We start from the raw sequence: 21,543 nt of genomic DNA on the forward strand, positions 1-21,543 counted from the left end.
CTGTTTGGCCGCCAACCACGTGGGCTATTGGATGTGGCTCGTCAAGCTTGGGAGCAGGAGCCAGCCCCACAACGGTCAGTAATTGAGCACGTACGGGACATGAGAGGACGCATTGAAAAAGTCATGCCCATCGTCAAGCAACATCTGACCGAAGCCCAGCGCGCCCAACAGAGATTATATAACTGGCCCGCCCAACCCAGAGAGTTCCACCCAGGGGACAAGGTGATGATCCTCATACCTACCACTACTTCAAAGTTCCTGGCATCTTGGAAGGGGCCACATACAGTGGTAGAAAGGGTAGGGCCGGTAAACTATCGAGTCCGTCAGCCGGGACGAAGAAGAGAAGAACAACTGTACCACATCAACCTGATGAAGAAATGGGTTGCAGCTCCAGGTCATCTAGTTGCCTTCTCAGAAGAAACTTCTCCCGTTGTCCATATAGGTGAGCAACTCTCACCGAATCAGAAGGCGGAGCTGCAAGCCTTGGTCGGTCAGTTCAAGGATGTGTTCTCAGAGAAACCGGGCCGAACCACTATTTTCCAGCACGACGTCATCACCCCACCTGGCACCATCGTCCGGCAGAGGCCTTATCGAGTACCAGAAGCTCGCCGGCTGGCTATCAACGAAGAGATCCAAAAGATGAGGAAATTAGGAATCATCGAACCATCTCGTAGCCCGTGGTCTAGCCCCATAGTGATGGTCCCCAAACCCGACGGCACCCTCCGCTTCTGCAACGACTTCAGGAAGCTCAACGAAATATCTAAGTTCGACGGGTACCCCTTGCCTCGGGTGGACGAGCTGCTGGATCGGCTGGGTGGAGCCCGATTCATATCCACGATCGACCTCACCAAAGGCTACTGGCAATTACCACTAAGTGATAGCGCCAAGGAGAAAACCGCCTTCTCCACTCCCGGTGGGCACTGGCAATACCGGGTTCTTCCCTTCGGGCTCCACGGGGCCCCAGCCACATTCCAACGAATGATGGACATCCTGTTGATGCCCCATCAGCCGTATGCAGCAGCCTACCTCGACGACCTGATCGTCCACTCCGAGTGATGGGAAGAACATCTATCCCGGTTACGGAGGGTGCTCCTTGATCTTCGTAGGGCTGGGCTCACAGCTAATCCCAAGAAATGCCACCTGGGTCTAGTAGAAGCCAAGTACCTCAGATTCCACATCGGTAGAGGTCTCATACAGCCACAACAAAACAAGATAAAAGCACTACAAGAAACTCCACAACCCACCACAAAGACCCAGGTATGTGCATTTCTGGGGTTAGCGGGCTACTATAGATGTTTTATTCCTAATTTCTCATCCATAGCCAGCCCTCTGACAGAACTGACCAGAAAGGGGCAGCCGGAGAGGATACAATGGAACGGAGAAGCAGATGACGCGTTCCGAGCCCTGAAGACGGCCCTCACATCCTCACCGGTACTGCACGCACCTGACTTCGGCTGCCCCTTCATTCTACAAACAGATGCTTCCGACTCGGGCCTGGGCGCGGTCCTCTCCCAGGTCCACGGCGATGAAGAACACCCCATCATGTACGTGAGTCGGAAGCTTACCCCTGCAGAGACCCGGTACGCAACAGTGGAGAAGGAGGCCCTGGCGATCAAGTAGGCAATCCTGGAGCTCAGATACTATCTCCTCGGAAGAAGATTTACCCTGGTGACCGACCACGCTCCATTACAGTGGATGGCTACAGCAAAAAACAACAACGCTCGAGTCACCAGGTGGTTCCTGTCGCTCCAGGATTTCAACTTCACAGTGCAACATCGAGCCGGGGCCTCCCACGGAAACGCTGACGGTCTCTCAAGGCTCTGGTCAGGATGGGCAGGTCTGTCAAGACATTCTACCCCCCCTCTCAATACTTTACCTTTCCTCCGCAGGAAACCCAGGACCAGGACGACGCTAAGGGGGGGGGAATGTAACGAGCACACACATGCCACGTCGCCCTAGTCGCTAATCCAACCCAGCTGGACCATCATCAGCACAGGATCGCTCACAGCTGGACGTCATCAAGCGGAGAGGCATATAAACCAAGCCCACGCCAGAGGAAGACGAGCTTCATTCAACTTATGACTCCCTGCGCTAATGCTTGTCTCTCTGTCTCTCCTCCACAGCAGACTCCAACTCGTGACGATCCCACACCCGACTACTCACTGTCCTTCACCTACTTCCCGGAGCACCTCACCTCGAAGAAAAGCACCGTTTGCACACCCCTTCACTTTGTAAATAAAGCACCCTCCGGGGACTTGTCTGTAAACTTATCCAACTGTGTCGGTGTTTTCCCTCTGCCTCGCTACAATACGTACATTTAATGTTACTTTGAAATTACTTTTGATGCAATAAATAATCCTAAATAGTTGAAAGTGTTAACATATTCTTGAAATGTAGTTATTTTATAACTATGAAATTTATTACTAAACAAAGTGAATCATTATGAATTTGCCAAGAAATAATCCACTTTACCACAGTAAAGCAATGCCCCACACTCACTAGAACGGTAGAACCTGGACTGTATGATATGTTCTGTATGTAAAATAGAGAAAATAAGCAAGATGCGCAGTCTCATGCAGCCTTAGTGAAATATAGCGCGTCACAGCAATGAACTAAAAATTAAACCACCCTTGAAATGCTGGCGATCTTAATTTTTTCAGCCTACACTGACTGAGAATAATGTTGCACTATTTTATTAACAAATAATTAGAATGTTTTTTTTTTCCTTCAACACATTCATCATTACTTTTGCCTGTGCAAGTTTTTTGCGCGCGCTTGAGCGCGAAGGCATCTATTTTCAGGTGCAAGATGCCACTTTGGGTGGCACCAGCACACTCAGCCACACCTGTGGCTATGTCCCTGCTACAATAATGATAACAACAACAACGACAAAATAATAACAAAAAATAATAATAATAAGACAGGCCTACTTTGACGTTGCAATAAAAAAGTATTAATTATCAAATAAATATTTACAATAGGCTAAAGGCATATATTAAATTAAAATAGGAGAAAATCCAATAGAAACAAATGGTACCATTTATTATAGCCCCATGCAGGGTCCAATGTGTTCTTACAACCATTGAATAACTAAGTAAATAATAATAATAACAATACTAATAATAATAGGCCTAATAATAATAATAGTAATAGGCATAATAATAATAATAATAAATTATTATTTTATACAGAGTAGGCTATTATTTAGGCCTACAATAGCTCTGAAACAATCATGTAAACCAGGTGCTGCTCGGAAATGGCTTTCTTTGCTCAGCATCAAGTGCACAGCAGCTGGAAGCTTGGCAGATGACCTATGACCTTATTTTAATGACAAATGTCTAAGAATACTGCTGATTTACGTTTTTATTTAATTTATACATACGCAATGAATGTAAGCCTGCTAACTGTGTGTGGTTCAAATGATAGAATATGTAAACTTAGTTAATATATAATTAAATAATAATAATTAAAAGCCTGCGTGTAAAGCTTTTATTTTGAGGCTGACGTCACGAGCGCAGATTTGGTTAACCAATTAGAGGAAAGTGGGCGTTTCAGCACCGCCTACATGTGTAAAATGAATTTTAAAGTCGTTTATCCGTTTTCCTACCCTAAACCAAAAAACGAAAATCCAGCCAAAATCTTGTTTTTTCGTTTTCTCATGAGCAAAAGAAAAACGGAAAAACGGCCGTTTTCTCCATTTCCTTTATTCCGTTTGAAAATGGAAAACAAATGAACAAAACGTACACGGACCGTACACGGACCATTTTTTGACTCATTATTTCGTTTTGGTTTTGTGTTTGTTTTAATATTTCGTTTTAAGTTAATAAGCAGAATAACAGATGAGTTTCCGTTTTTTTCTGCCTACAGAATAAACAGAAAAACGAAATATTCGTTTTTCTGATGTTTCGTTTTCCGTAATAATAGGAATAATCAAATGAACGGATGATACACGGACCATTTTCCCATAGGCTTTTCGAAGATTGCAAATAATAAGCTCTGTGTTCAAACACTGTTTGACACTTACACGTTTTGTCCAGCCGGATAATCCTCACACGAAAATACAACTTTGAACACTTTTGGATCTTAAATGCAAACGCAAGAATTGAAAAGCTAACATTAGGCTACAAACGGACTACAGGCCCCTCGCCTGTGACGTCAGCACTACCCTGCTACAGGCAACTTTTCAAGCTTATTTTTAGAAATAATGTCCATGACAAAGAGCTAATCTCTATGTTTATTGCATTATAATTCACTGTATATATTATAAACAAATAAATATGCAAAAACACATAGATCTACGTGCCTTTTGGATCGTTTTTACGTGGGAAATACATCTGTCATCAGACATCAACCAAGCCTAATAATGATAAAAAAAAAACACATAATCAAACAAATTTCCACTTTCCTTTATTGTTTCCATTAGTTAATAGCAAATAAAAAAGGTTTTTGCCATTTTATTTGTATTTTTACAAAAATATCTTCAATTTCATATGCGTCCCTGAACTTAATGTCCACCCTGTCATCATGGGTCACTTGGCCCTTTAATTACTAATATGATGCAATCAGTGACATCATCACCAGAAGGTTGACATATTTGAAATGAGATCAGACCAACAGCATCAAGAAGAGTAAGTACTTTGTCTTATTTTTCATGTTTATCATCATTATATGTTCATTGTTTGATGTGGTCACTCATAACATGTCCACCCTGTTGGCGTGAACATCTGAAAAGTAAATATTTTTTTCGCCAAATGTTTAGGTATATTTGTCAAAATACTTCAGTCACCTTCAAGTTAGCTTGTTATGATTGCTAGTGTCCCACCATGTGCTTAATAAAAGCAGATTAGCTAAAATTGTCCACCCTGTCACTGTCCACCCTGTCACCAAGGCTGTTATGACAAGGTGGACATCACCGCTGAGATGGGTAACATAAGATTACGTATCACATTTAATGACAATTTAGAAACAATAAAACTGATTGTGAAAACATATTTTACTGTATTTTTTGTGTGCTAATAGAATACTTTTTTTTTTAGAAGTATGGGACTTAATGGAGCTGAGATAGCAAGGGGTTACAGAGAGCGTCGAGATGCAGATCCAGACAGAAGAAAGCAGTATCTTGAGGGAGAGAGAGCCAGGTGGCAAAGAGACAGGCAGACTGGAAAGAAGAAGAGTGTCAGTGAAATAAGTGAGCATGAGAGGAGAGACAAGAGAAAGAGATGGAGGGAGGCTAAAAACAAGCCAGAGCAAAGGCCAGGAGGAATGCTTTGCTTGTGTCAGATACACCACCCATCTCTCCTGAAGCTCAGCATGAACCAGGGCCATCCAGGTTGGAATCTATAGTAGACATTTAGGGATATACTTAAGCTGGTTAAATGTATTTTGAGATATTACTTGTATGTAGACTATGTCTTGACTGAGTCTCTCTTTTATACGCACACAAACACAGAAGCGTGTGCAAATGCAGGCTCACACACTCTCTCTCTCTCTCTCACACACACACACACACACAAGGACACTCAAAATTTTCCCTGTGTGTCTGTGTATGCGTGCGTATATGGAGAGAGACTGGGTGTGCATTTTAGAGATTTATTTAAGTATTAACTATCTTAACTGGTTTTGAAGTAAAACTTTTGGGGGGAGTGTAAAAAAGTTTTTTGTTTTCACAGACAAAAGCGTCAAGGACAAAACATTCGGAGAAGATTAACAAGAAAACTTAAAAAGGAGATTCAACAGCTGGAGATAAAACTTAAAACCATCACACATATTAGTATTTCGTGAATTTAATGGTAAAACTGAAATGTTGTAACGTTAATACATTGTTTGAGCTGTTCGTCATCCCAGAGCATGTTCTTGAAGCCAGGGGTATAGAATCAAAGCCAGGGATATGGTTTTATAAGACAAAAGGGCACAGTATACATCTGTTCTTTTATGACTCTGTTTAAGTGTGTTATTATTGGCACTTCTGTGTCTCTTCCTTCAGTTGTCCTCCCTGTCATGTTACCGTCCACCCCGTCATATGTCATTGTCCACCCTGTAATATGCACTTTAACTGAAAAAAATAAAAATGTCTTTATACAAATGACAATATTTAGCATTTGTTCTTTTAGGAACATTTAAGGATAAATTGGTTTTGGATAAATTTTGGTCAGATATGTTTCCTATCTTATTTTTTACTTTAAATGGTATGTAACTCGGCAGAGCTCTGATAGCAGAACATAGTTTTTTGTTATTTCCAAAGTTTTTGAAGTTTTTTCTAATTTAAAAAAATATATATATAAGAAAAGGGAACGAAATATGTTCCAAAGGTGTATTTTTTAGAATGATAACACTGTCAGAAATATTTGCTTTCTGTATCCATTTGTCCCTGACAGGGTGGACATATTTTGTAAGTTGGTCCAAATGTTTTTGCTTATAATTGTTTTATTAAAGGTCCAGGAGCTGGACCAACCAGCAATTGTTGAAGTTTAAAGTCTTCTTAAAAGAATAAACATGTGGTTTAACAAAAAACTTGAACACCATCTTTAAGAAATTTTCATCTGTCAAAGGCACTCTATGGTGATATTGACCCATTCCCTTTTTGTCACGAAATACACTGAAAAGCAGCCCATACAGTCACATATGCTATACATTTTACGGAGGAGTGTAAATATTGCTGTTATGACAGAGTTAAATGTGTTCAGATGAAGAAGAAAAACCCGAAGAAAAATCACTTGATCACATTAAAATGACAGTTAACATGCATGTAATTTAACACATTTATTCAAAGGTTTGCATTACTGAGAGCAGGAAAGAGACAGGCTGCACTGCAGTATCTTCATAATATTGTTTATTAAAATAAATGATCAACAAATGAATCTGTCTCGACAGCCGTTACAAGTGAAGGAATTATCTGCACAAAATCTGAATTCCCAATTAGAAAAATACTATGAACTATAAAATACTATTCATGAAAATACCTAACAGACAAATCCAACTGCCCATCACGAGCGAGCTGCGCTCCAGACCAGATCAGCTCGATGACGTATAATGTCTCTGACACCGCCTGTAGTCCCAATTAGCAACTTGATAGCAACCGTCTTTTTAAAGAAGCATTACCGATTTAAAAATTCAAGAGTGTGCTGTAACTGATGTGTTTTATGTCGTAGAACAAAACGTGAAAGTATTTTGAGTTTGTGTTTGCCACGAACCTTATTTAAGCGATTTTACTGAAACTCCATTGAAAAAACCCATTGACTTTGGGACGAGGGAACCGGAACTGCTAAAATGCTAACTCGCTTCCGGGTTTTTGCATACAAATTGTCATTGACGTCATAGTTCCTCCACTCTATTCAGTAAGCTCTTTCGCTCAGCACAGAGATTTCTTTAATTATTTTGGTTTAGTCGTTTGATATGCAGCAACACAGTCAAATATTTCGCCGAACAGATCAGCCACTTTTGAAGCTCATAAACAACCATAAATTCCTTGAGCAGCAGGAATTAGGAGGTTTGCTGAAGGTGCAGCTGTCGTGCAGTGAGGGGTTTGCGTCTTTAATAAACTACAACAGTTTGTGTTTATTGAACAGTAAAAATGATTAATAAATCCATCTGAAACAATCCCCGTAAAAGTCACATCTTGTCTTCAGTTTCGGGCTGTGGCACGCTTTGCACTCACACTATGGGCATACTCACACTATGCTATCCGAACCGTGCCCAGGCCCGTTTCCCGGATCGCTTGAGAAGTGTGAGTGCTCTGAATTGGGCTCAGGCACGGTTCACTTGGCCGGCCCTGAGCTGGTTGGAAGAGGTGTATTCACTTGGGCTTTGGCGTGGTGTGCTTGTATGTGAGTGCAAAATGCGCCTAAACCCAAAACTAAAAGCAAGAAGTGACTTAAGAAACCGTTTAATATGGATTATGTAATCATTCTTACTGTTCAGTGAACGCAAACTGTTGTTGTTTATTAAACATGAAACCCCTCACTGCACGACAGCTGCGCACCTTCAGTAAACCTCCTAATTCCTGCAGCACGAGGACTTTGATTGTTTATGAGCATCAAGTGGCGGATCTTTTCGGCTAAATATTTGAATGCGTATCAATGCATATTAAATGACAACCGATATAACTGAAGAAATCTCCACTGTGCTGAGCGAGAGCACTTACTGAACAGCACAGCGTCGATGACGTAAGCGTGCCCAGGCCTGAGTGTGACTGCGGGCCGTCAGGGGAGACGGGAGGGGGGACAAGTGTGCTTTGGCTTGGTTCAGTCGGTTAGTGTGCGTACGGCCTATAAGTGTATTGCGCCAAAGCCCAAGTGAACTGCGCGCTGGCACACCTCTTCCAACCGGACCAGGACCGGTCAAGTGAATCATGCCTGAGCCCGATTCAGAGCACTCACATTTCTCAAACGATCCGGGAAACGGACCCGGGCACGGTTCGGATAGCATACAGTGAGTAGGCCCTTAGCTTCTGTTTAACTCAACGCTGTGTGTATGAATGAGTAATGTTTCTCAATGATCCAGTTAACAATTTTAATGCCTACTTTTCTCAACTATTCATGCCTCAATAATTCTGTGAATGATTTAAATACTTTGTTTGCCTGAATGATTAATGAACAAATGATCTTATTTCAACAAATTTATTTTTTTCTTTATAATTTTCTTTTTTTTCTTTTTTGTGATTGCATTCAGTTTGATGGTAATTATAATTTTTTTGTTGGAGTTGTTTAGTATGTTTGGTAAATTTGTTTTGTCTTCTCTCCTAGAAGTTGGGGACAGTGTGCCTGAATTAGTGCCTTATTAACTTACCTTTTGTTTCAAGTGTTTCACCGTACCGGTGTGGGGGGAGTGAGCATGTGTAAATGTTCTCTAGCTCTTAGAAGAACCTTCAAAGGTTTTTGGATTATGTGAAAGGGTTCTGCCGAGTATGATTTTCACTTTTTTTTTACCCAATGTAAATTTCAACTGCCAGATGACTACTTTAATTATTCATTAGCAAATGATCTGCTAAGCTATCATTATGTTATAAACTACTTGTTAAGGACACAACAAGACAAGATTAACTAATTACGTGTCCCAGCAAGGAACTGGAATTCTAGTACTTCTGTGACAAAATTAATGTTTGCAATGCTTAGTTAAAAGACTGAAATTGTTCAGCCAGCTTCATAACATTTTACACTAGCTTTCACTGTCAGAAACACTATCACATAATCCAACTATCACATTATCCAAGTTCCTCAAATTTTAAACATTTAATTGGATAAACACATATAAATAATTATTAGGTAAACACGTTTACCCACCTGTTAAAACATTGCAGCATGTGTTTAAATGGGGTATATGCCGAGCAAGTGTCTTTCCCATACTGATAAACTTCCGGTGACCTGTTATTGTGAGTTTTTTATTTTCATTTTATACAGTTCCTTTTACAGCAACGATGTTGTAATGTAATTCAAATAAAATCAAATAAAAAAGACTTTGGCATTCATTTAGTTCAGGGGTGTCAAACTCAATTCCTGGAGGGCCGAAGTCCTGCACAGTTTAGTTCCATCCCTGCTCCTACACACTTACCTGCAGGTTTCAAACAAGCCTGAAGGACTCAATTAGTTTGATCAGGTGTGTTCAATTAGGGTTGGAACTAAACTGTGCAGAGCTGCGGCCCTTTTGGAACTGAGTTTGACACCTGTGATTTAGGGTGCTTTCACACCTACACTTTTGTTTCGGAACGTGTCTCGTTTGCCCAGTTAGCGCGGTTCGATTGGCATATGTGAACAGGGCAATCGCGCTCTGTTCCGCGCCAAAGTAATCGCTCCGAGATCGCTTGAATGAGGTGGTCTCGGCTCGATTGAAACGAACCCTGGAGCGGTTCGATTGCAGTGAGAAAGCGATCTGATCCGAGCGCGGTTATATCACAGTGTTTTATGGATATGTAATAGGCTTACGGCTATATGAAGAGAGAATTAGGAGTAGGGCGGGAAGTTTCGCGAGTCTCCGGATGCCCGCAAACGAGTGATGATCTCCCGCTAATCTCGCGTCTCTCTCCCAGTCCTCAAATAGGCATCGTCGCGCACCCTTCTCACCCCTCCCCACCGCATCTCTCCTCAGACACGTCACGCGCGCTTGCACCCTGTCAATCACCACCAAACCACCACCTCTCCTGACAGCTGAGCGGGACGCTGCAAAATAAACCCTGACACTCTGACCAATGTAAGGAGAGTTTACTCGCACGTGACTTGTTTTAGCTCTTTTGGTCCGATTAGAAACTTTGCAGTGTGAAAGCGAACCGCTCCAAGAGCAAAGAGCAACAATGTAACAATTTTAATCTCTGTTTCGGAACAACTGAATCGATTCACAGGTGTGAAAGCACCCTTAGTTGTTCAAGCGTAAAACGAGACAAAAAGCTGTTTGCTTGTACACGCCCGTCAGAATCGGCAGACTAGCGCAGAAGCTCCGTTGAATATACTGGGGTAAAATAAATGCTAATATTTTAAAGACATGGTGGGGGAAATGTAATTTAATGCAGTACTTCTTGCACAGTCTGAGATCCACTTTATATTGGATATCACTCAGCCAGTGGAGATCATTGATTTTTAAAGAAAACAGACCTTAAACGCGCCGATTTTGCATTGGCATACAATTCACCGGAAATGATTAACCAAGGTTTACTGGCAAATTAAAGGGCCTATTAGCATGCTTCGGCATATACCTTATTGTCCTCTTTGCTAACTTCATTGACAGAACAAGTACACCACCAATCAAATATCTTAGCGCCATCTACAGGTTTGGCATTAAACAGCAAAAAAAAAAAAAAAAAAAGATCATAAAGCATAGAATATTTTGAAATATAATAATAATGATAATACTACTTACAATACATTACTAGAATACATGTGTAAAGGTGAAATGTTTTTTAACATATAAAGACTGGAAAAACTACATTTTGGTAATTTTAAATAAAAACAATACTTTATGAAATAAGAGTAAAAATGTCATTTGAAAATTTTTAAATTGAAATTAGTTCAATGTTGTAAATCAGTAAATGTATATAGCAATCTGTTGTCATTTCATTTAAATATTGAATTCTCCTACAGCATTTTATGTGTATTACACACATATCTAGTGGCTACACATGGTTTAAAAGGATTTTAAACAATCAAGCTCATGATAAATTTATAAACATTTAATAATGTCAATAGGATGTCAATATGACATCAATTTGACATCTAGAACCGGATATTAACTTAAAGCCAACTGAGTGTGAATTATGTTGGCCTACATATGCATAAAACAAATTTATGTGTGGAATTAATTTCATATTTTTACCTACTTACTACTGGAAATAATAATCCAAAAATTTATATAACAGTAAACTGATTTTTTTTTCACAGCAGAGCAACCAATTCAATCATTTTTAATTATTTATGTACAAGCTACCATAAACTAAATACATTTCAAAAAGTATGGTTCAAGTCAGTATACTGTACATACACTAAACATAACTTTATATGAGAAAATTAAGATAGGACTGCAAATTATTTCTTAACAATTTTTAATAACTTTCAGGCATTTTCCCAATAAAATAAACAATGTCAGTAATTCTCCGATTTACATGATTGACTTTTCAAGTGCTCTAACCAACTACTACGACCCTACACTTACATTGCAGAATTATATACTAAAACTTATATATAATATACCATATATATATATATATATATATATATATATATATATATATATATATATATATATATATATATATATATATATATATACATATATAAACATACATACATACATACAAACACACACACATACATACATACACACACACACACACACACACACACACACAAGCATGTACATACATGCTCCTGCCACCACTTTACTTCCTGCCAAATCGAAAGCCAAATCCACCTTTCTGTCTGTTGAAGGCTTGCAAACCTCCTGCAATGGAAGTGAGTGCCTCATTCCGTTTCTCTCCACCTACTTCTTCAGCCTCACCGCCCTGTGGGTAGAGCAAAGGCATTATATGGTTGTCTGGGAATGTCCCCATGGGTCTCCGTTCCAACTCCTCTCTTTTCTGGCCCTTTACTATGTCCCTCTGTTGCCTTTCTAGTATTTCATTTACTCTATCCAAAAGCTCCTCAGATCCCAGGTCCTGAAACAAAGCCCAGGGCTGGAGATCGGCCACTGGTCTGCCACCTGGAGCCCCTAGTGAAGCCTGAAGCCGGAGCATTGCTGCTTCCCATTCAGGGTTGTACAGCCTAGGCAGGTAAACCATTGGTTGGTGTGGCAGCATTAGACTTCTGGGAGGATGAACCAGTAGCACCAACAAGAAGAAGACTGTGGTCTGAAGAGTGGACGAAAGATGAAAAACCTGGATTTTCATCTGAAATTTAAGGAATAATTTAAAGTTGAGAGAAAACATCACCCTGAACTGACCATTTTTGTTTAAATATTAAGGCCTTTTTAATACTTACTGTACAGAGTGTTCTGAAACTCTATCCATCAGCGATCTACATCCAGCTTCTTTAAATACTCCACACAGACTAGAAGTGAATGTGTTCTATGACAAAACAGCTGTTTGTTAATTGGTTAAAACATCCCTGTGACGCACAAGACCATCTCCACAGTGTCATCAACATTCCATTAACCAGGATACAGAGTGACCTTAACTGGCAGAGGTAAAGTGGACAATTACTGAATAAGTGTATATGCAATTTAACACACACACAAACTATACAAAGCCTCAAGTTAGTTTCAAGTTTGCACCTTGCCAGGAGGTCTGAGAGACATCAGCAAGAATTTTGCACTCATCTTCTTTTAGTCATTGTGTAAAGTCAGGATCAGTAGGCAATGCTAGCCTTTATATATTTTGCCTTTATTTTATTAGAAAATGTGCAAAAATTGCATTTTTAACCCTTGTGTTGTGCTAGAACTCTGTATACACTGTATGTCCTTTGGGTAAAAACATTAACCGCATTCGCTAAACCTCTAAAAATAAACTTAATTTCTGTCCTCAAACCTACTTTACAAATTCATTACAAACTCTTTGAATATCTAGGTCATCAGTGTGGACTTTTTAAAAAAAATAATTTTATCACTGACTACATTTACATGGGCATCCATAATCAAATAATTTACCATAATCTGAATAAGACAACAACATGATTAAGGTGTTTATAAGAGTTGGTTTTAGAATGTTCCATTAATGTTCCCAGTTTACATGTTATACCTCAGATATTGATTAATATCATTACATCACCATCCTATTCAATGTTTTCTCCAGAGTGTCATGTAATTTCTGGTGTTTCATTTTTTAATTTTCACTCAGCAGCAACATTTCAATCATGCCACTGCAAGTCCTTAAGGACTGATGGGAGAGTCAGGAATTGTTTTAGTGGAATTTAATACTGCTGCACGTCAAATGGAAAGAAAATGTTTAACTTTAAGGTCAACATTTGTAAATTGGATATCTGCAGGTTTCTAAGAGTTATATTTAAGACTTTTTAATAGCACACAGAATAAGAGCAATTTTATAGTACAGAATAAACAAAAACAAACAAAAAAAAAAACACAACAAAACTAATGACCATCTTTAACTCTGTTAATTATACATACAACGAATAACTTCAAAATATCATTATTAAAATAATAATAATACAATTTTTTACATAACCCTCACACTGCATTAACAATACTAATAAAATATATATATTTTTGTATATCAATAACTTAAGCCTATAATTAATTTTAACAAAACAATATTTTTATTTATAGCATTTTATTGTTGTTTTATAGGTGGCAAGCATGCAGCAAACTTTTTGAAGTAGCTTGAAAGAAAAAAAAAAGTATAATATGGATGAAACTACATTTTAAGGCGTTTAACTAATTTTATTGAAAAAAAAGTACCACTTTCACATTGTGGAAAAAGTTCAGCACCAATGTCACGTTATGCAGCTGTGAGTGTGTGCAGCCGTTGTCTCTAATCTCACAATACATACACGACGTCATTATTATCATAAATGAACACACGTTTATGTTGTCTGGAAAAAAACAGAAGCTGTGGCTGAATTAAAGAGAAACTGTTAAAGACTTAAAAAAATTACATGATTACATAAAAAAAAAAAAAAATTGATTCTCATGTGAAATTGTACAGGGAAGAAGCCAGTCAGAAGAGTTAATAGCTAAATATTTAGCAGTGTTTGCATGTCCTTTATGGCACAATTCATTAAAATAAATGTACAATAACATTCATTACAAGTTGATTTAAAAAGCACCTAAATTGTTTTAAATTTTGTGATTTTTCTTTAGTTGAATAAAAATCTATTTTCCATTCATGCATTTCCCACCCCATAATGACAATGTGAAAAATCACATGTACATAAGTATTCACAGCCTTTGCTCAATACTTTGTTGATGTCTTTGGGAGCAAATACAGCCCTAAGTCTTTAAAAATATGCCTCAAGCTTGGCACACCTGTCTTTGAGAATTTTTGCCCTTTGCTCTTTGCAGTACCTCTCAAGCTTTATCAGATTGGGAACCAACTGTGTACAGCCATTTTCAGATCTCTCCAGAGATGTTCAATAGGATTTAGGTCTGGGCTCTTAAGGACATTCACAGAGTTGTTGTGAAGGCACTTCATATTTTATCGTATATATTTTTTTTATATTTTGGCAGTGTGCTTTGGGTCATTGTCCTGCTGAAAGACGAACCGTTGCCCCAGCCTGAGGTCAAGAGAACTCTGAAGTAGGTTTTCCCTTAGGATGTCTCTGTACATTGCTGCATTCATCTTTCCCTATAGACTATACCAGTATTCCAGTTCCTGCTGCTGAAAAACATTCCCACAGCATGACAATTAAAGGCTTGGTATCAAATTAACAATAATCTTTGCAATCTCATCTAAAAAGCAAAATGACTGTAAAGTTTAAAAATTGCCATATAACAGGAGTGTCAAAATACAACAAAACATTGGATAAAACCACAACAATATAATAATTTAACAATATATAAGGATGCCATGTTTAAACTGTACAGTCATTTTATTTTAGATAAGGTTGCAAAGATTTATTTTTTATTTTAAATACAGTTTTATTTGTGTATCTCCAAATGAATAGGAATGAATAATGCCATTTATGGTCTATTATGTATTTATAAAGCATTAACAGTCCTCACTTTAGATTAGGCCACAAAACTGCATGAAGTTGAGTTAATAAAGCATTTATTAACATACAAATGAGCTATTAGTATATGTCTGAATAATAAGAATTATAAACGTTAATTTGAATATTTTTTTCATCAATTTATTAATCATTTACTAACTCATTCTCAATGATCCTAAAAAACAAACAACTATGCTTAAATAACACAAAGTATGAAAACACAATTATTAAGCACATTATAAATGGTTATAAGTCAAAAATACAGCATTTGTAGCTGCAGTCATAAACTAATTACTAACGTTTATTAACGCAGAGTTAATGCTAAAGAGATAATAAATTCACTTTTTGCTAATGCATAATAAATGGTTCATAGTGTGTAGGTATTATAAAGTGTTACCAAATATTTTAGTTTTTTTTTTTTTTTTACCAATTTCACTATTACCAAAAGTATCAAATTGTAAAAAAAACAAAAATTGTAAAAATAGTAATAATACAAGACATTTATTTGAATTTGATTGGGTTTATTTATTTTAATAAAGTTTCATGAAAAAAGAAAAGATTCAGTAAAAAACAAACAAAACATTTATTCACAAAAAAGCATTCTTTTGGCCTGAATTAAAAATATAGTTTAGCCATTGCCTGTAGGAATCTCTTTTTCCTCTTTTGTGCGGCGAGCTGCATGACTTCCTCTGGATTACTGGAGTTTAACTCATTCCGTCCAATGGCCTTGATCTGAGTTCAAAAAGATTTACAACAATTAATTAATTTCTATATAGTGACCTAAATCATTTTCCTTTGTAATGGCCGTGCCTCAAGTTACATTGCTTAGATATAAATTTTTCCACTGTTACAAACATAAAATCTGCAATAAGTGCAACTTAAGTGCACTAGTGTAACTAGTGTTACAAATAATAATACACCTTAAGTAGGGGAGCGCGGGGCACAAAGAAACGCAGGGTTAAATGTAACAGAGTTTAAGATATTTGCTCAGGGTTAACCAGGGCATGCTTCCAAGGTTTTCATCACAGTGTCGACAGTGTCCTGCCAATTATTGGAAAATTTCATTGAAATTTGGATGAGAAACAGGAGAAACCAGCCACAACTTATCTCTGGGAAACATTCACACACACATTCACACACACACACACGTACAATACAGACAATTTAGCCAACCAATGGGCTATATGCACGCATTACTTCCGCGTTTTGTCTAAGGCCGCGGTCCAGCTTTCGGTCCGGAAATTTTAAGCGGAGGTAAACAGTATTATGGCAGAGTCGTCAATATTTACTCACTGTTTGCGAGTAAGTTATGGTCAACGATGTGAAAAGGATTGTCCGGATGTGCACTACAACACCGCAGAGCAAACTTGAGAAATGTTTCAAGTTTTATGCATCTTCCTACCTGTGCAATTATGAAGGTAAGTTCAGCTAGCCTGTAGGCTAACGTTAATACTATTCTTACGATCTGTCCATCTGCAACTTTATCACGCAAGTAAAAATGATCGTATGTGTACGTAATTCTGTCTCAAAGTATCAGGTAAAAACAGGGCAGGAATAAGATCTCAGTGAGAGCTCATTACTACCAAACGATCTATGAAGAAATCTGAGTCTCCTCACCAGCTGAGAGTAGGACAGCATACATGTGAAGCTCTGTCCCATTCATATTTTTACTGTTCTAAAGTGACCACCACTGTTCAGTTCGGATAATTACAGAAACACAGATGCTGTCTTAGCTTGTAAGCATGATTATTGAGCAAGATATATTAGGAATAAAATAATACAATGCCGTTCCATCCACAACAGACAAATAGCACTGTGTCATTGCTGTTTGTAACATTGTAATTAAATGGGAGGGTGACCCAAAACAATAAGGTGTCATTAGTTAATTTCACACCAACAATTTGTCTATTGCAATATTTGTTAGTTTTTTACCTTAATGAACAAATGCTTATTCATTGTGCTTGTTAACAAGCATGACTTTGGATTTTTATTCATTAGTAAATTAGTTTAACAATGCTAACTATTAAATATTAAATAGTTCTTTTAATAGTGAGCAAATACATTAACTAATGGACCCTTATTTTAAAGTATGACTAAAGGGAGATACTTTTAAAAGATTTAAAATAATGATTTACAGTGTAGTTTAATCTGATGATATTGCTGCAGATGCCTTTCAAAAGAAGGTATTTTGAAGAAGGCTGAAAACCTGTAACGATCGACTTCCATAGTAGGAAAAAGAACTACTATGAATATCAGTTGTTGCAAGTTTCCAGCTTTCTTCAAAGTATTTTTGTTTGTGTTAAACATCAGAAACAAACTCTAACAGGTTTGGAACAAGTGAAGGAAATAGAATTTTCAGTTTTGAGTGAACTGCCTTTAATGACTATTTAAAAACCTATTAATATTCTTGTTTCTTTTTTCTAGGTAACATTATGAGATTCAGAGCTAGAAAATTTTGTGTGTTACTCCATCCTGGAGAGGACATCCGTCAGAAAATCCATGCCATCGTCTGCTAGTTAATAGCTCATAGCTCAATAGCTCATGGGATATGCAAACATTTGGTTGCTTTACTTTTCCAGAAAGCCCATTACTCTGAAATGTGTAATGTGTGTTGTCACATGAAAAATTGTCTGGAATGGATCAATTATGTGTTAAGTTCCATGAATCAGAGGGGTGATTTATTTATTTATTTAATACGCATCAGCCCAAATACCTCTCTATGCACAAGTTACAGAAGAAGTACCTGATTCAAGAAAACAACTGATTCAATGTTATTGTTTCTGTTCATTTGAATAAAATATTTTTTCAAAATGTTACATTTTTTTGACAATTTTTATTTCAAATTATATACAGTGAATTATATTTTATATGTACAGTGAATAAAATAAAGGTATTTTTTCTGAATAAAAAAATTGCACTTAGAAAGTAGCTTAAGAAATGTTTATGTATATTAATGTTCTGTTTTTTTTACTTCAAAGGCAATGAAAACAAACTATTATTTGACATAAAAGCTCCTTTCTTTAAATGTCTGCATCCGGTTGGCACTCGAGCCTCGATCAGTTTGCTAGACTGAAAATGTCAGCTACACTCTTGTCTTTTTCTGTTTCTGTAAAATTCTCACGTTTAATAGCAACAACCCACCTCTTCTGCACGACTTTGTCTTTTGGAAACGTGTGGAAACTAAGGTAAAAGTTCAATTTCTGTCACTGTGCGTTGCTGAACACAGCAGTGGTAGCTAAAAGTACTGTTCTCTCGTCTTTGAAATGACACTTTTAAACGTTTAGATGTCATATTTATGTAGCTGACATAAACATATATAAGTGGGCTATAATGGCATAAAACATTAAGACAACTGTCCAAAACATTACTTGTTATTATCAGTAGCGCTCCTGTTGTAGCACTGTCGGCGGAAGTTGGCTCGGGGTCTTAAATTTTACCGGAAATGCGTCACGCGCCGCCGTGCATAGAGCCCATTACACCTGTACCGCATGTCTTTAGACTGTGGGGGAAACCGGAGCACCCGGAGGAAACCCGCGCGAACGCAGGGAGAACATGCAAACTCCACACAGAAAAGGCAACTGAGCCGAGGCTCGAATCAGCAACCCAGCAACCTTCTTGCTGTGACAGCACTACCTACTGCGCCACTGCTTCGCCCGTAAATAATATTTTACTAGATATTTTTCGAAACACTTCTATACAGCTTAAAGTGACATTTAAAGGCTCAACTAGGTTAATTTGGTTAACTAGGCCGATCAGGGTAATTAGGCACTCAATTCTTTTAAACAATCATTTCTATTAAAAACTAATTATTTTTGCGGGTGAGCACTAGCAAAGAGCACTAGACCAATTTCTACATAGGGGCCAGCAACAGATATATGCACTGATACTGATGGCTAGTCTGAACATTCGCACTTTAGGTTTGGCCAAATTAGAACTGGTACACTACAATGAATCTGATTTCTCAAAAGGTTTGTTCCTCACTTCCCTTGTGAAATTTTGGTACCTTGCCAATGTTGCCTCTGGCTTGTTTGGTAAGGTCTGGTGGAGTTACTTTTTAGTGGATAGTTTTTTTTAAGTGATATTTGTATTAAACTGATCTACGAATGCCAACATACTGTTCGTGAGCACCAACTGTGAACTACCTCTCTAGAGCCAGTGAACCCGCTCAAATTTTACTGCTTTCCACACTTCTGTTGCACCAGACTTTCATGACTGGCACATTCTGTAAAGTCTTTCAAGCGATGGGTTTTCACAGGCATATGAACCATGTCAGACATAAGCTTTCAAGTCATATAGAGTTAAAGCCGTGCATAGCAAAAACACTCCACAACCTATTTAAAAAAAACCTTTGACATAATTAAACCATCCCACCATTTGAAAAACACTGCTACAGAGACTCACAGAATGTCTCCGTTAAAGAGAGAAAACAAATCAGCTTACTGCAACTTGTCTTTTGTCACTCTCTCCTCGTTTATGGTGAATGTCTGAAGACAAAATTTAAGGTTGAACAATGAACATCAGACACGGTGGTAAAAATGTTTTTCCTTTCCTAAAATGATAAAAACGCAAGCACATTGTAGACTGATAAATCATGATAAGATTATTTTTTTTCTGAAATTAAGTTATTTTTAGGATACATGTGAGGTATTCCAGAATTGTCACATCCCAGATGTAGTCGTAGAAAGAATCCATTGAGTCATGGCTGATAAAAAAAAAAAAAAATTAATAAATGTAACTTTTTTTTTAACACAGTAGCCAAATATGTTTAAAAACATGCATTGCAATTTCACCTGTTTTGTTCTTGTAGAGCTTTGAATGCAGTCATGTAGTCCACTTCCCTTAAAAACTGGCAGAGTACAGCCACCTGAGCACATACAATTACATTAGAGTTGGGCGATATGGGCTTTAAAAAAAATAAAAATAAAAATAAAAAAATTCACATATTTTTTTCACGAAAAAATTAGTTTATGATTTAAATAATTTTCCCCAGAGAAGAATTGAGTGGAGTTGAAGGTTATTAAAATGTATATAATAAGCTTAAGCAGATCATAATAATAATAGGACATACAAAATGCAAAGAACCTTGCTCAAGAACCGTGCTAGCTCTCATTTGAAGATCACATTTAACAAGATCTACTTAAAATTGCACACAATTAAATAAAAATATGAATTAAACCATTTTATAAAATTTTACTAAAAGCTCATAAAAATTGCTGAAAAGCACCTTTTTCAAGACACTTCTCATTTCAAAATGAACACATTCAGAGGTTTATGCATTTTTATTTACATCAGTTTATTTAAATTACTCATGCTAGATTAGTAGGTTACATTTTATTGCTTTTATTTGTGTCGACTCCCTGCATCTGGTAGACTGGTGCACTAAGGCCCCGTTTACACTAGTGCGTTTTAGTTTAAAAACGCATAAGTTTTGCTACGGTTACGCCATCCGTCCACACTACGCCGGAGTTCTCGAGCGCCGAAAACTGAGCTTTTTGAAAACGCTGGAGAGGCCATTTTCATTCTGAAACGCTGCTACTCCATCTCAGTGTGGATGGGGAAAGACGGAGACATCTGAAAACGGACGCGGGGCTGCAAACGTTCGCCTATCTGATTGGGGCTTTTCCTCAATATTAAGTAGCCCACACACAGTTCAGTCTCGCATCCTCTTCTTGTAAGTTAAGACTTCGCAAGTTTGATCAAGGCTGCAGTCTCCCCCTTCTCAGTTTGATATGGAAAACATACCGAGGACACGGGTAAATCTTCAAAGGGAACAGTGTACTTTATAACTTCATTCACATCACCTTGGCTACGTTGTTTCACTTTCTCAACAATAAAATGTAAACATGATTTAAGGAACTGCCTATTTTCTTTTTAATATTAGCAACTTAACAGACAGCAAAAATGTTGAGGCGTCGTGCTGCATATATGAGCGTCATCTTCACTGTGTGGATATTTATAACAAAACGGAGCCTATAACAACTGCCTCCTTTCAATGTCAGTGAAAATACGAAACGCACCCTCTCTTCTGCTGAATATCAGTTTTAATAATCGATAATATAAAAGTATAACATACAATAAGTTTATACATTGTAGGAAAGACGAGCGATCAGTCAATGTAGCCTACCTGGATTAATCATTAACTTCACACACATACACACACACACACACACACACACAAACACACACACACACACACACACACACACACACACACACACACACACACACACACTGACTGACAGACAGACAGACAGACAGACAGACAGACAGACAGACAGACAGAAAGACAGGCACCTAGACAACAATTGGAGTTTTGGTCCCTTGCTTAGTGTTTTACTACAGTCATATAGCATAGTGAGTGTAAAGGCACTAAAATGTGACTCATGAGTCAAGACTATACACC

At 37.8% G+C, this 21,543-nt stretch overlaps 3 protein-coding genes and 2 long non-coding RNA genes across 12 annotated transcripts in view; 3 read left to right on the forward strand and 2 right to left on the reverse strand.

Moving 5' to 3' along the window:
- LOC141379050 (uncharacterized) overlaps nucleotides 1-2,269 on the forward strand; it is a 47,730-nt gene extending 45,461 nt beyond the window's left edge. For both annotated transcript variants that reach the window (XM_087295587.2, XM_087295586.2), the window contains one exon: nucleotides 2,124-2,269. In XM_087295587.2, the coding sequence (XP_087151713.1) occupies nucleotides 2,124-2,140 (17 nt within the window). In that variant the 3' untranslated portion in view covers nucleotides 2,141-2,269. The remainder of the gene's footprint in view (nucleotides 1-2,123) is intronic.
- LOC147832527 (uncharacterized) overlaps nucleotides 1-21,543 on the forward strand; it is an 845,986-nt gene that overhangs the window by 470,732 nt on the left and 353,711 nt on the right. The window lies entirely within an intron of this gene.
- On the forward strand, nucleotides 3,747-6,088 carry LOC147832525 (uncharacterized). Its single transcript, XR_015516652.1, has 2 exons — nucleotides 3,747-5,329; nucleotides 5,670-6,088. It is a non-coding gene; the product is annotated as an uncharacterized LOC147832525 (long non-coding RNA).
- Nucleotides 11,765-12,589, reverse strand: qrfp (pyroglutamylated RFamide peptide). Its single transcript, XM_087295589.2, has 2 exons — nucleotides 12,459-12,589; nucleotides 11,765-12,367 (listed from the first exon to the last, which is right to left on the reverse strand). The coding sequence occupies exon 2, from the start codon at nucleotides 12,365-12,367 to the stop codon at nucleotides 11,861-11,863; it is 507 nt and encodes a 168-aa protein (XP_087151715.1). The 5' UTR covers nucleotides 12,459-12,589; the 3' UTR covers nucleotides 11,765-11,860.
- ints8 (integrator complex subunit 8) overlaps nucleotides 15,641-21,543 on the reverse strand; it is a 158,695-nt gene continuing 152,792 nt past the window's right edge. For 6 of the 7 annotated variants that reach the window (XR_015515916.1, XR_015515915.1, XM_087294416.1 and 3 more), the window contains 4 exons: nucleotides 19,931-20,004; nucleotides 19,778-19,842; nucleotides 19,581-19,624; nucleotides 15,641-15,872 (listed from right to left, as the gene is read on the reverse strand). Coding sequence is in view for 5 of the 7 variants with exons in the window: in XM_087294416.1 (XP_087150542.1) it covers nucleotides 15,756-15,872; nucleotides 19,581-19,624; nucleotides 19,778-19,842; nucleotides 19,931-20,004 (300 nt within the window). In the remaining 2 variants the exon portion in view is untranslated. The remainder of the gene's footprint in view (nucleotides 15,873-19,580; nucleotides 19,625-19,777; nucleotides 19,843-19,930; nucleotides 20,005-21,543) is intronic. The other variant, NM_001020756.2, reaches the window with a different exon arrangement.

This window comes from Danio rerio, chromosome 19 (genome assembly GCF_052040795.2).
Source record: "Danio rerio strain M-AB ecotype USA chromosome 19, GRCz13ab, whole genome shotgun sequence".
Lineage (NCBI taxonomy): Eukaryota > Metazoa > Chordata > Actinopteri > Cypriniformes > Danionidae > Danio > Danio rerio.